This window comes from Falco rusticolus, chromosome 1, assembly GCF_015220075.1.
Source record: "Falco rusticolus isolate bFalRus1 chromosome 1, bFalRus1.pri, whole genome shotgun sequence".
NCBI lineage: Eukaryota > Metazoa > Chordata > Aves > Falconiformes > Falconidae > Falco > Falco rusticolus.
Genome location: NC_051187.1, coordinates 40,600,863 through 40,613,537, shown reverse-complemented (window position 1 = coordinate 40,613,537; position 12,675 = coordinate 40,600,863). Strand labels below are relative to the sequence as shown.

At 39.5% G+C, this 12,675-nt stretch overlaps 1 protein-coding gene across 3 annotated transcripts in view; it reads right to left on the bottom strand.

The window, feature by feature from the left end:
- Positions 1 to 1,644: 1,644 nt before the first annotated feature.
- Positions 1,645 to 12,675, bottom strand: part of ZDHHC8 (zinc finger DHHC-type palmitoyltransferase 8) — a 124,016-nt gene continuing 112,985 nt past the window's right edge. For 2 of the 3 annotated variants that reach the window (XM_037376072.1, XM_037376081.1), the window contains one exon: positions 6,995 to 11,899. In XM_037376072.1, the coding sequence (XP_037231969.1) occupies positions 11,728 to 11,899 (172 nt within the window). In that variant the 3' untranslated portion in view covers positions 6,995 to 11,727. Of the gene's footprint in view, positions 6,085 to 6,994; positions 11,900 to 12,675 lie in introns of those variants that run through there. The other variant, XR_005102405.1, reaches the window with a different exon arrangement.

Genomic DNA, 12,675 nt, shown 5'->3' with positions numbered 1-12,675 from the left:
AAATAATTGTTGCTATTAGTAGGAATTTATGCAGAACTCTTTTTAAATTACTAGCAAAACCCAGATTCAGCAGCCATTGCTGTAGCAATAGCTGAAATACACCGTATACATTTTATACAAGTTTTTTGAATCTGTTTCAGATCTTCTGTAACATTTTACAGCCGCAAAATGAAAAGTAATAAGCAATTTACTGCTGCTCCAGATTGAATTTATGTTTTGTAATTAATTTAATATGTCATATAAAACATAACTTTGAACGGTAAACTGGCCTGGAAAAAAAAATTACAGATGTTTTCTTCTTGCTAACTTCAACAACTTGGGGAGGGGGATTACATTTACAATACTTCACTGTGGCTTTTTTACAGTGCATTTGACAGACACATGGCATTGAAAGACTGGTTGCTGCCTAAAATTAAAAAATACATTTTATACTAGAAGTGTCCCTCCAAGATAAGTGCAGAGGAATGTGGAATTATCAAAACCTAGTGGTTATCTTGTGGAGACAGAGACCCATCTGAACTTTCCCCTGCCAGCCTGCTTTCAGTACCCAGCCAAGGCTATGAAGATTTATGTTATTACTCTGCCTTATGTAGCCCTGCCTACATTACAACCTTCTGTCTTTCTGCAAAATAATGACAGAAATCCATCTAAGGCAGGAAGAAGAGATCTTCTATGTACTTAACAGCATGCTGCCTGCCCCAGCCAATCAATCCTTCATGCTGATAGAAACAGGAGGAAATTTTTCTTGCCAGCAATAAACCCAGCTGCCCCTTCCTGTCTTTTGACACTGCCTATTCCCTTTCATGTCAGCCAAAGATACTTCTTTTCCCTTTTTCACTACCTCGGTTTCCTCTTTGTCTTGAGCTAGGGACTGTAAGAATGCCCTCTGAAGTCCCACACCTCTGCCACAAGGCATGGTGTCCATATGGTCATCATATAGCCTCTACTAAGCAATGCCCTATTGCCAACAGAATTCAGATCTGGTGCCAAGGAACAGCCACATGACTCAACGCTGGAAGTCACTTAGCAATTTAAATCCAGAGGATCTCAACTTCTGTGTCATACTGGAATACCATCTACCAAGTGTGACACTGTGACCTTGGGAATGGCACACAGTAAGTCAGTGACACAGCTGGAAACAGAAACCGTGTCACTGCTTCCCAGGTCTGTGCCTCACCCTGACTGGGTGGCAGGTAACACATCCTGATTGCCCAAGAGAAGACCACAGAAGAGCTCTCTGCTTAAAACTGCAATGTTTGAGCTAGGAAGGAGCACAGACACACTGTACCTAGAAAGACACTTCACTGGTCTCTGCCTGAGGCAGGCAAAGCATTTCTGGGTGCACAGGTTGTGTTATGACTCCATCCAACAGCAGGGTGCTCAGATTCCTTCTGCTGATCAATCTCTGTGGGTATAAATAAAAATAAACCAAAACCAAGGACAGTGCACGCCAAGTCTCTTGTACCCAAAAAGGACTCTCTCCATCATTTGTGACACAGTGCTGAAATGCAATTCTGCAGCATCCAGGGCTTTAGATGTATATGAAGATCGTCTGTATAGATATCTCTAGAATTTGTGTAGATATAATTAAAGAAAAAAATATTTTCAAAAGTAAATTAAAATGCTCATAAAGAATATTATAAATTCTGTAAAAAATGTGGGAGAAGTACACTGAATTACTATGGTATATTTTCTTATGAAGGTTTTACAGGTTTTGAAAAAATTATCTATTCTGTGCTTCAATATAGGTGGTAAAAATAGATTTATTTTGCCTTTACAGTTAAACAAACTCATGCAACCTCTGTTTACACATGGACACATCTAATCTTCCTATCCCTTAAAGCAGAATGTGCTTGCCTGTGTTAAAAATCCCAGTGATTATTAATTTCTAACTCTTTCCTGCCCCTTTATTAGAAAGGCAGTAGTGAGTAAAAGACCATACTAGCAAAGAAATTATTTTGTGCACTAATAGACAACATTATTCCTTCTTTGATAATCTTCATGTACTATGAATACACTATTGTAGATAGACACATATTTCTGCAAAACATTAAAACAGACACAAAAAAGACAGGAATTACTAACAGTTTTCTCATGGCAACGTAGCACCATTAGTCCTTGCTCTTAAGAAAAAATGTAAAAGGCTGTATTCCTTCAGCAGCCCACAACAAGTCAATGGCTGCAAAACTCAGCTCTCGCTGTGTTCTCTGCCACAACAGCACATTGCAGTGTCCCCCCTTTTGGAGGTCACTCCCAACCTACAGCTATTTATTTTACTGTATTTCTGCTCAGTAATTTTAGTTACTATTATATATATGCACAACTATTCCAATAAGCAGGCAGGGAACAGTGGAGTTGCTTAAGGCAATGAAGCATATGGTCTCTTGGAATGAGGATTGTGCTGTACGGGTATTATGCAGAGGGTTTGGATTATAAGGAAGTATGCAGGATGTCAAGGGAATGATCAAGGCAGAAATGTCTTTCATATATTTACTAAAACAGCTTTCCAAAGTCAGTGTGTAAGACCAAGACTACTGTCAGCAACACCCATCACACAAACACCCAAAAAACTTCTCCGCAAGAATGTGACCTGTAGTGATGCTTTCATTTGAAGTTAAATATGCCCTAAATCTGCCCCACTGATCCTGGATACCTATGGGATGCATCTGCTTGGCTCCAGCTACACAGCTGATTGCAGAATGATAGGGTTCAAGCCTCTCACAAACACAACACATCTGTGAGGTCAGGAAGTTGCATCCCCATCTTACATGGAGTGAAGAGGCATGGGAAGACGTACAAGTCATCAGTAATTTGTATGGAGCCAGGAACTGCTGCCAGAATGCCTGGAGCCCATTCCTGTGCCTGAAGTGTAGACCGGGTTTCCAGCTGAACATCTAACTGGTACATCTCTTACTGACTAACACTGGGAAACTGCCAGCAAGATAGCAGTGCAAAGCATGTGCATTTTGATAGAGAAGATTGTGGCCAACAACAGAGCAGTTTGTCTGTATTATGTCTTAGTGGGTCTGAAAAATTAGTCATGACCAAGTACCACCTAACTACTTACTTCTCTGTTTTTAAGTCTGTTATTGTAGATACCTGCCAATGAGACAACAAGGGCTGATCCCAAGGCCAGATGGATTCATAACATTCAGGCTGCAAAAACAGGATCATGCTGTTACTGAATTTACTGAGACTCTGCAGTTTCTACAAGGTGAGTTTTTTCCATGAAAAAGTAGCATTGGTTTGTATTTATTAAAAAAACAAACAAACAAACAACAAAAACCCTTCCACCATCTGTTCAAATGACTGTACAAGAGAGAAAGCTGACAGTAAAGCTGTATTGTGCTAAACCACCTGCGCCCAGGACTAGAACCAGACTATAATGCCATTTTATGAGCTTCCACAGTCATCCCTGATCCAAAGATCCCCACGTGTTCTGCACCTACGGAACTGAAAGAGGCTTTCAACACGTATGCTCCATGGCAGGGAGGTGTGCTTTGCAACTGGCACACACAGGAGCCATCCAACTCATATCCACTGAAGCAGTGAATGCAGTAAGAAACCACTGCCCAGGAGCCACTTACCTGCACACCGTGTGCAAGGACAAGCCAGAGGGCAGAAGAGCACCACGCTGCTGCTTCACTAATAAACCCAAATTCCCTCTTGCTGCCTGCCACATGAAGACCATTTATGTAAGTTCTCTGTAGTAGAGACAGAAGCTTCATTAGAAATAGAGTTGGCCCAAAAATGGGATGTGTTCATGAAATTCCACTTTCCCCTTTGTTCCCTGTTGTGGGAAAAAAGATTACAAGTACTTGATTTGCTCCAGGTTAGAGGCTTGAAGTCCTAATGTCAATGAACTATAGCAGTGAGCTAATTCCTGTGGGTGCCGCTCCCAATGGCATGTTAAGTCTAACAAAGCATCATTAAAGGAAAAACTACCATTCATGAGCTTAATGTGTTGTTGTGCCACTCTGAAAACAGGAATTCTCATTTTAGATGTGCATCTCAAGTATTCAAGGTTTGTGATTTTGGTGTTGAAAGCCCTACACTGAGTCCTCGTTGCTGACTGTGTGTGATGACATGTTTTATTGAACCCAAACTCATGGGCATGCTTTGGCTCCAAAACAACAGTGCTAACTAAACAACAATTCTTAATTAGTATGGAAGGCTACTTTTTCCCTTAAAGTGTTCCAGACATTGCTCTCCCTCCAGTTATTCAGACATATCCTCCCCATCATTTCTTTCAGTTACCACTGAGTTTAGTGGGAGGTTTTCACACACGCAGACAATGTTCAAATACATCCTTGAAAACCCTGTTCTTACTCCATCTTGCAGAAACAGATGGATAGTACAAGCCCTGTATGGAGGTTAGGAGTTTAAAGGTGTGAAATAAACTTCAGGAGGTAGTATATGGTCCCCATGGTTTTTACATGGCAGATGCTTTACAAAGTCTGCTGAAAAGGTTTTTTGAATTACTTGTATTTGTAAAACTGTCTTATTTCAGAAAAGGGATATTTTTTAAAATACAAGACTTAACTGTGGTACCCCTATTATTGTAAAATGCAACTAAACTAGAAAAGCTCATGAACTGGCAGAATCTGCCGCATAAATTATGCTGTGCGCTTCTGCCATATAATCTGATCAAACTGGCCTATGCCCACAAATGCAGAAATTACTTTGATTAACATAGTTAGATAGACAGAGTCAATAGACAGAATATCATAGAGTTGATAGACAGAATATCTTAACGCAGTCTAGAAATATTGGTAAAACTCAGCATTGCCCACAGTGCTCACATAGCCTTGTATGCTGTCCATCTCAGGCCAGATATATTCCACATCTAATGCCATATGGATAGGCTATGTTAGTGCTTTAAGTTCCTTGCTAATAAATGGCAAAATTACTGTCTGAAAAATCCACACAAGGGATGCATGTGTAAAAGGTGAACAGGATGGCAATACAGCATGAAATAATTTGTAAGGGAAAGGAAACATGAATAATCTTCCTTACAGTCAGAAGATGAGAGTCTCTTCCACAGAAGTCACTCTTCTCTCTCTAGATAAGATCCACTGTCTGAAGCTCTGCAGAATTCCCTGTTCCATATCTACCTAGAGTCATTATTGCATCCCTGTTGGCAGAAAGAAAACCCAACACTTGAGGGGAAGGAGTTAGTGTGACCATTAAAAGAATTGGTGAAATACCACCAACGCCAGTGAGGCTGAAGGGTTCTTGTCACAGCCAAGAGCTAGTTTTCTTAAGGACACTTGTTCAAGGCAATTTCTGATGGTTCTTCTGAGGTCTCAGCTTCCCCTGAAAGACAGCCCATCCCTTCCTCCTGCACCTCTCCTTTATCCTTTATAGTTCTGAGCAATGGGGTGCTTTCAGGCATCCCTCAATCTCTTATATATTCCTCACTTTATCCAAGCTTCCATCACTGCTTTCCCTTCTCTCTGAATATCCCTTATAATGGGGGGCCACCTACCAGCCTTCCATGGCCTGGGACATAACCAATGGCAGAAACACTGTTTCCAGTCTATTTTATTTGCTTGTGTTTTAGTAAGTATTTTTGGCTCTGGATTTTGCTGCTAATACAACCATTTTTTTTTCTATCAACACAGATCAGTTCCATTTAAAATACACCAGATAGGGACACCTGTAACTAGTTTTACGTGAAGATATGTACACAGTTATGTACAGATTATATACATATAGGCATTATATATACACATATATATATATACACATATATATAAGGCACTGTAAAATGTACCATCACTTCTCTAGGACTGTTTTTAATCCATAAAAGTAGATCATATTTCTTCATATAATTTGAAATGTCTAACCAAGACACTTTAAAAATGTTTCAGGGTTACAGACATATCAGCTGTGAAATAAGCCTTACTTTAAAATTCAAGTTACTGTGACAAGATGAACAAAACCTATTTTGACAGTAATTCTTATCTATTTATTATATAACTGCTTCTCTCTTAAAAGATATTCACCTGGATAAATAGTTTCCTTTGTCTCTCCTTACTATGTTCCAAAATGTGAACTGAAACTTGTCCTGCAGAATAAAACCTAAAAATAATGGAGAAATTAATACAAACTTGGATAATTTATCCATTACTTAGAGACAGAAAAGCCAAGATTGCTGTAAGCCAAGATGTCTTCAAATAAAATGTACTAAAACAGATAATAAGCTTATATAATTCTGTTTGATGTAGCCAACATCAATGAAGCCTGGTGATTACGTTTTTGGCCATTTTATATATAAGGTAATCTCTGCCATGTGAAGACACGACAGCACAGAAATATCACTGGCATTTATAATGAACATGCTTGAGTGGACTGTTGCTTAATGTAATTAGCCTATATATGCAAATGATGGCATCAGAAATCTTGCAGCAGCTGCTGTTAGGCGGGCTTGGCAACCGTGTGCGTCATAAGCCAGTCTTACAGATCAAACGGACATATTTTCAGACTAGATAGAGACAGATAAGTGAAGAGAGATTAAAAATCATACATCTTTGGGATATATAAATCCAGATATCCTGAATAAAACATTGCAACAACTACCAATATAACATTTTTTCCATAGTTATTCTGTAGCAATGATTCACAATTGTGCTGGACCGCAGGATCCCTATTAACTCCACAATTTTAATAAAAAACAGTATAGAAAACTTCATTCAGTGTTGATCCATTGGTCACAACAATGAGACATTCTTTTACAGACTCAGCATATTTTCTACTCTACCATAAGCACCTTGAAAATGAGACTTGACCTGCAATCACTTCTTTTAGTGTTTTGTTACTTGCAGATTTTGCACTGGAATTGGTCTTTCCAGTCCTACTGTTTCAGTTCATGTTTTGCAAATGGAAGTGAAAAAGGGCAGCGCGCCACGAACCATGTCAGCAAAAGAATGCACCTGAGCCATAACTCATCGGGGTGAACCAGACACTTGAAAATACTGAAGTAACTCAAAGGTTTAAAAAATATATATGTATTACGAGAGCCACAAAAAAGGTTACAGACAGAGCTCCACAAAGCCTGCACAGATACATTCCAACAATTCAAGGTGGCAGAACAGGTGAAATACAGACCATAAAAACGGTTCAACATTAACTTTCCAGACTGTCAGAGACAGCAACCTTGACCCCATCTTTCCCCCCCACAAAAAAAATATTGAATATATATCTATATATCTATATAACTCTAGTCTGGACCATAGATATAGTCCAAAGAAAACCACATTGCAATTTCCACATTAGGCTTATAGGAAAATAGGCATCATCTGAGGAACATCCATTATAACACCCATGAGGTGATTATCTTAGGCCAAGGTGAGATAACATTATGCTTGGTTAGCAATTTTAGAACAGCAACACAACACAGTTCATTTGCTGCACATGGCTACTAACACATAGCTCTGTGCAACCCTTACAGCTGACTTTAACCAAACTAAGTAATTACATGTGTTTTGTTTTCTTTAATATAAAAAGAAAATGCTAATGTAAGATATTAGGGCAGTTCCTGCTATGACCTTTCTTAAAAATTCAACACTTGAAGACTTCTTTAATGTACTTGCTTACAGACACATTTTGAGACTGTATTAACGACCTTCAGGAAAATATGCCACCCTGCCTGAGGCTTTTTCCCTTGTTCACTTCAGGTTATGTCTGCATCCAGTTCTGACATACGGGGCCAAATGCTGGTTGTATAACAGTGCAGTATTTGGCCCAGAGTTTCAAAGTCTTTGCTATTCAGACTTTCCTATGAGGTCAACGAACAAAGTAGTAAAAAAAGAAAACATTAAGGCTTCAAGTAAAAATATTTTCTCTCGCTCCCACCCATGTAGTAAGGTACATTTAACTTCCTAATACTCAATATATTATACAATTAAAGATACAGAGATCCAACTTTTCAAGGCAGATTTACTACAATGAAAACCTGGACACTAAATGGGAGTGTATGAACAGGGAACAAATGGCTAATTAAATGCAATATGCAATGAAGATTGATGCAAAACCTAAACAAAAACTATTGCTGTTTTTTAAATAAGTAATACAATCCACAGCTAAAAATAAAAACATGTTGAAAAAATTTAAGACTCCTGAAACATGAAATAAACATGACAAAAGTAAAGAAGTTACTTTACAAGATGTGTTAACTTGTGCTGGATTTTCGTGGCTGATCTCCACCTCCTGTAAATTAGCATCACTTAAATGAGCTTTGATGGAGCCACACCAGTTTACACCAGCTGAAGATTTGGCCTGCAGCATCTTTAAAAACTGAGACTACCTGGGCAGAAGAACCTTACTGCTAATCTGTATACTGTTTGAAGAACTATACTTCAATATGGGCTGGATCCTGCTCCAAAATTAGATTTAATAAAGAGGTCCCCAGTCCTGCAACAGGAGCTATGGAAACAGACACTTACATTTATGACAAAATAGCTGCGGGTTCAGTGCCTTGGATGGAAATGAGGCTGGACTTGCTGCATGCAATCTCCGGCTAACAGTTCTGCTTAGATTATTCTTTCAGAAGATTTGAATAATTTACTCCAGGCTACGTGCACTGAATTATATGCAAACCTCAAAAGGAAAAAAAAAAAAACCCACACAACTTTGGTACCATTGTAAACCTATTAACAAGTCAAACATCTCTCAACTGTGGGCAAAACTACTCACAAAATACATAATCCTTATATATGAACCTGTAATGACACAATGCATTCATTCCTTCCTCCCTTACCCCTTGTGAACTATGTCAAAATAACCCTGGATATTAGTGCTTTATACACACAATACTGTGTTTAGTCTTACTGAGAAATTCTCTCATGAACTAATGTAGTTAACTTCAAAGGCTCTTTGGCCCTTCAAGTTCCTCAGTTGCTTTTTTGTTTATAAATGCAGGAAAAAGAACAATCAAAGTGGAGCACCACTGGGATGCAAATCTCAGCTATTACACTGGTGCAAATTTTCAGCCTTGCTTGCATGAATTTCATGTACATATTCAAAGACATGACAAAATGTGCCCTTGTCTCGCTCCCTAGCCCAAATTCAGTGTATCACGTGTTCCATCTTTTTCAGGGCTTACATATGGCATACATGATACTTTAAAAACAAGTAAATCTTGTGATACTCTATGCACCAGAGTGAATTCCAGTCCTTGAGGAAGTACTGCATCTTCCTGAGGAGTTAACGTCAGGGTAGAGTTGCAGGTTAATAACAGTTAAAGATGGAAGAAATCTGTAAGGCCATCTGGTCTAGCCCCTTGCCCCTGCAGGCTCACCTCTTACAGAATTTTTTTTTTTAATAACTTGTCCAAATATAGTCTGGCTGTTCTAAACAGTCTCCAATACTCTGCCTTGGAAGACTATTCCACTGCCCCTTCCCCTCCATCTTTTCTGCCCCCTTCTAAATGCAGACCATTGGTTATCAGTGACAACCTTTTGATTTACCTTTGGTTTTACATCTTTAAAGTAAAGTATTTTTAAAGTCATGATACTCAATTTCCACTTCATTGCTTAGCCAGTGTCATGGTTTTAGCCCTTTAAATCTTTTCATCAGCCAACCTGTCCAGTCTTTCAATATATATTGCTCCATCTGTACCTGATCCAGTTTGTCAGTACCTTTCTAGTACCATGGTGCCTCCAACTAAGGACAATATTCTACATGCCAGTGAGCAAATCGCATAGAAAGACTAGTGCTTCTCTGCTCTGTGATGTCCCTACAGTAGGCATTTAAGATACCACCAAGGTGATAAAATACACACTGATTTCTAGTTCACTCTCTCATAACTCTGGCCTATTGCAGCTGCATTGCTTTCCAGGTTTCTCCCTTCAGGCGACACTGAGCATTACACAGAGAGATGATTAACTTATGTTCTCTTCAACCTTTCTCTCCAAAAAATTCTGTGATATACAAGGGACACAATAAGCATGTATTGCAGCAGATGTTAAGATCTACCAAATCAAAAGATAAATTTTAACCAGGCAAAACTGAGGTCAATATTTGCCTTCCAGAATAATTAATATCAACATACATGAAAATAAGTAAGATGCTATCAACACATTATGAATTGCTACTAAATATCTGGAGAGCTCTCCATTATAGTCAAAGACTGAAAAGGATTCAATCTCTTGAAACAAATATCCTGAAAAGTGATTAATTTAGTTCTCTAGTCAAAACTATTCACCAGGAAAACCAGGTGGGAAGCCGAGGTTTTGTATGCTGACTGGCTCAGTGATAAATAATCATTTTTAGTGACTTTGGCAACAATTTCTCAGGATATTCTTAACAGCACACATGATCTGGCTAGTTAGCATTGGTCCAGATCTCAGTACTTTTGACTTCTGAGGTGGTAACTGCATGGGAAGGAAAAGAATCCTTATGGAATGGAGAAAAAAAACCATTCCATTTGTCCCCAAATTAGCTTTGCCAGAGTTCTCATATTTGTGACAAAAGTAATGCACCCCCCCTTTCTTGTTTTTTATGGTAAAGCTGTCTTTAAGTCCAACAAAGTAAATGTAGTTTTCTGGAGACAGGAAAAAGAAACCTCAGAGTGTTGAGTAGATTTGATTGATACTATTTTAAAAAGTTGCTCCCTAGGGGAAAAAACCCCAAATGGAAAATCCTTTGTCTAACAGTATTGAAGACCAGAGGGAATGTGCTAGTAATTAGGCAGACAGAAAATTTATATCCTTTAGATGTATGCTTGGCTCAGTTACACACACTGTAAATTCAACAGATCATGATAACCTTGCTGCAGGATTACACAGATGGCACCAGGACAAGGCAGTAAACCATGTTATTGCCTAAATCCAACAGGTAAGGAGGGTGCAAGGAAAGCAGCTGATGGCTGTTTAAAATATGTTCCCATCCAAACATCTCTTTTCTTATCTGCTTGGTTTTGTTTCCGAGTCAGAGAAGCCTTTAAAAACCAGATGGAGCAAGAGGTCGGAGTGGAAGATCCTTACTGGTGTTGTGGTCCTTTTCCATGAGAGACAAACACGCGCACACGCACACACACAATTTCACACACAGGGAGGCAAATGGCAGACAGTGAGAAGCTGTTGCTATCCTTTCTCCTGCTCCCATCCAGGACCAGGGAGCAGGGAGGCTTTTAAAGATGCCGCGGCATTCGCAGCCCAAGTGCCCTTGCCTTGCTCCTTCCCAGGAGGAGGAACCCAACCTGCAACACCCGGGGGACACAGAGCAGTTCTCACACACGCAGACTGCCCAGCACAGGAAGCCCGCTTTCCATGTCGGTAGGAAAACAGCAGCCAGGCCTCTGACTCCTGCCGGACACATTGCTGGACAGAAGAACTGGGAAGGGGAAAAACTAAATGATCCTGGACTGACCATACTTTTTCACAGCACAACTGGTACAAAACAGGTTTGTTGGACAGACACACGCACAATGGCTTTAGCGCTCTCTTGCATGAAAGAAATCTGCTCTGTGGTTATGGTGTTAGGTCATAGCCAGTTCCTGCCTGTTGCTTCAGGAAGAGTCTGATGGACTGTACAATTTTATTCCCTTAAGAATAAGGCTGCAGCTGGTTTTTGGCCAAAAGATGAAAACAGAACAAACCCAAACAAGAAAAGGAGAGTGGCCGGCTGCTGCTGCTCCTTCTTTGTTGTTATTTGAGTCTTCACAGTGCTCCTAGCTTCATGGCTGGCTGAGTGGATGGCTCTTTATTTTTAATTAATTGTATTTTACACTGAAATTTCATAGGTTGTTCCACCAACTCCAGACACCTTCTTAACACTTGAGTGTCTAGCAGGGCTGACAGGTGTCCCCTGGGAACTTGATGTTGAACCCAACCTGGATATTCCTTTTGGCTGTCCATTTATTTTACTGTGAGGTGTCTTCAACTGTATGTCATCCCTGCATCAAAAGAAATACCAGAAGATGCATTGTTAGTAACTAAAGTGTGATAGCAGAATGGCTTCATTCAGGATAAACAATTACCCCTGTTACCCTGAGTCCCAGTGTTGCAAAATATTCAAGCATGGGAGCAACCTTGCTGAAGCCAATATATTTGAGGAAAAGCCACTGAAATGAGAGAATTCATTTGGCTATTAGGTCAGTGGATCAGACCCCAGTAATATCTGTTCATTTAATTACTTGTTTAAATGCTTTGTTGAACAAAACTAATTGCATAAGCATTTGTAGGACACAGGAGGGTTTAATTGTGACCACTGTTGACCTTAAGCCAAACTGTGTCTTACTATCAGAAATAATACTCAGAAAAAACACTGCCCAGTTAAATATCCAGTTAAACAAAATTACGTTGCTCATCTCTGAAAGACGTAAAGGGAGGTGAAGCGCAAGACTTCTTTATGACAGAAGACACAAACTGAATCAAGTCAGAAAGCACTCTAGGATGCCTGTAATTAAAGACCATATTCCAGATGGACTCTTTGAAATAATATCCTTTCTTATGACCTACTGCCAGGGAGCACGGACAAGAGGCTTTCCTCAGAAGATATTTTAAATCTAGGTCACTACACACTAAAGTGTAATGTGTCTCTTCCCCAGGACTCACAAAATAATTAGATAAAAGCCTAGTAAAGAACTTGTTTATGTCCTGGAAGTGTCAGCACAACCGGGGTCTGCTGTATTCTCACATCTTACTGCTGCACAGTGGATGTCTGCTTGGG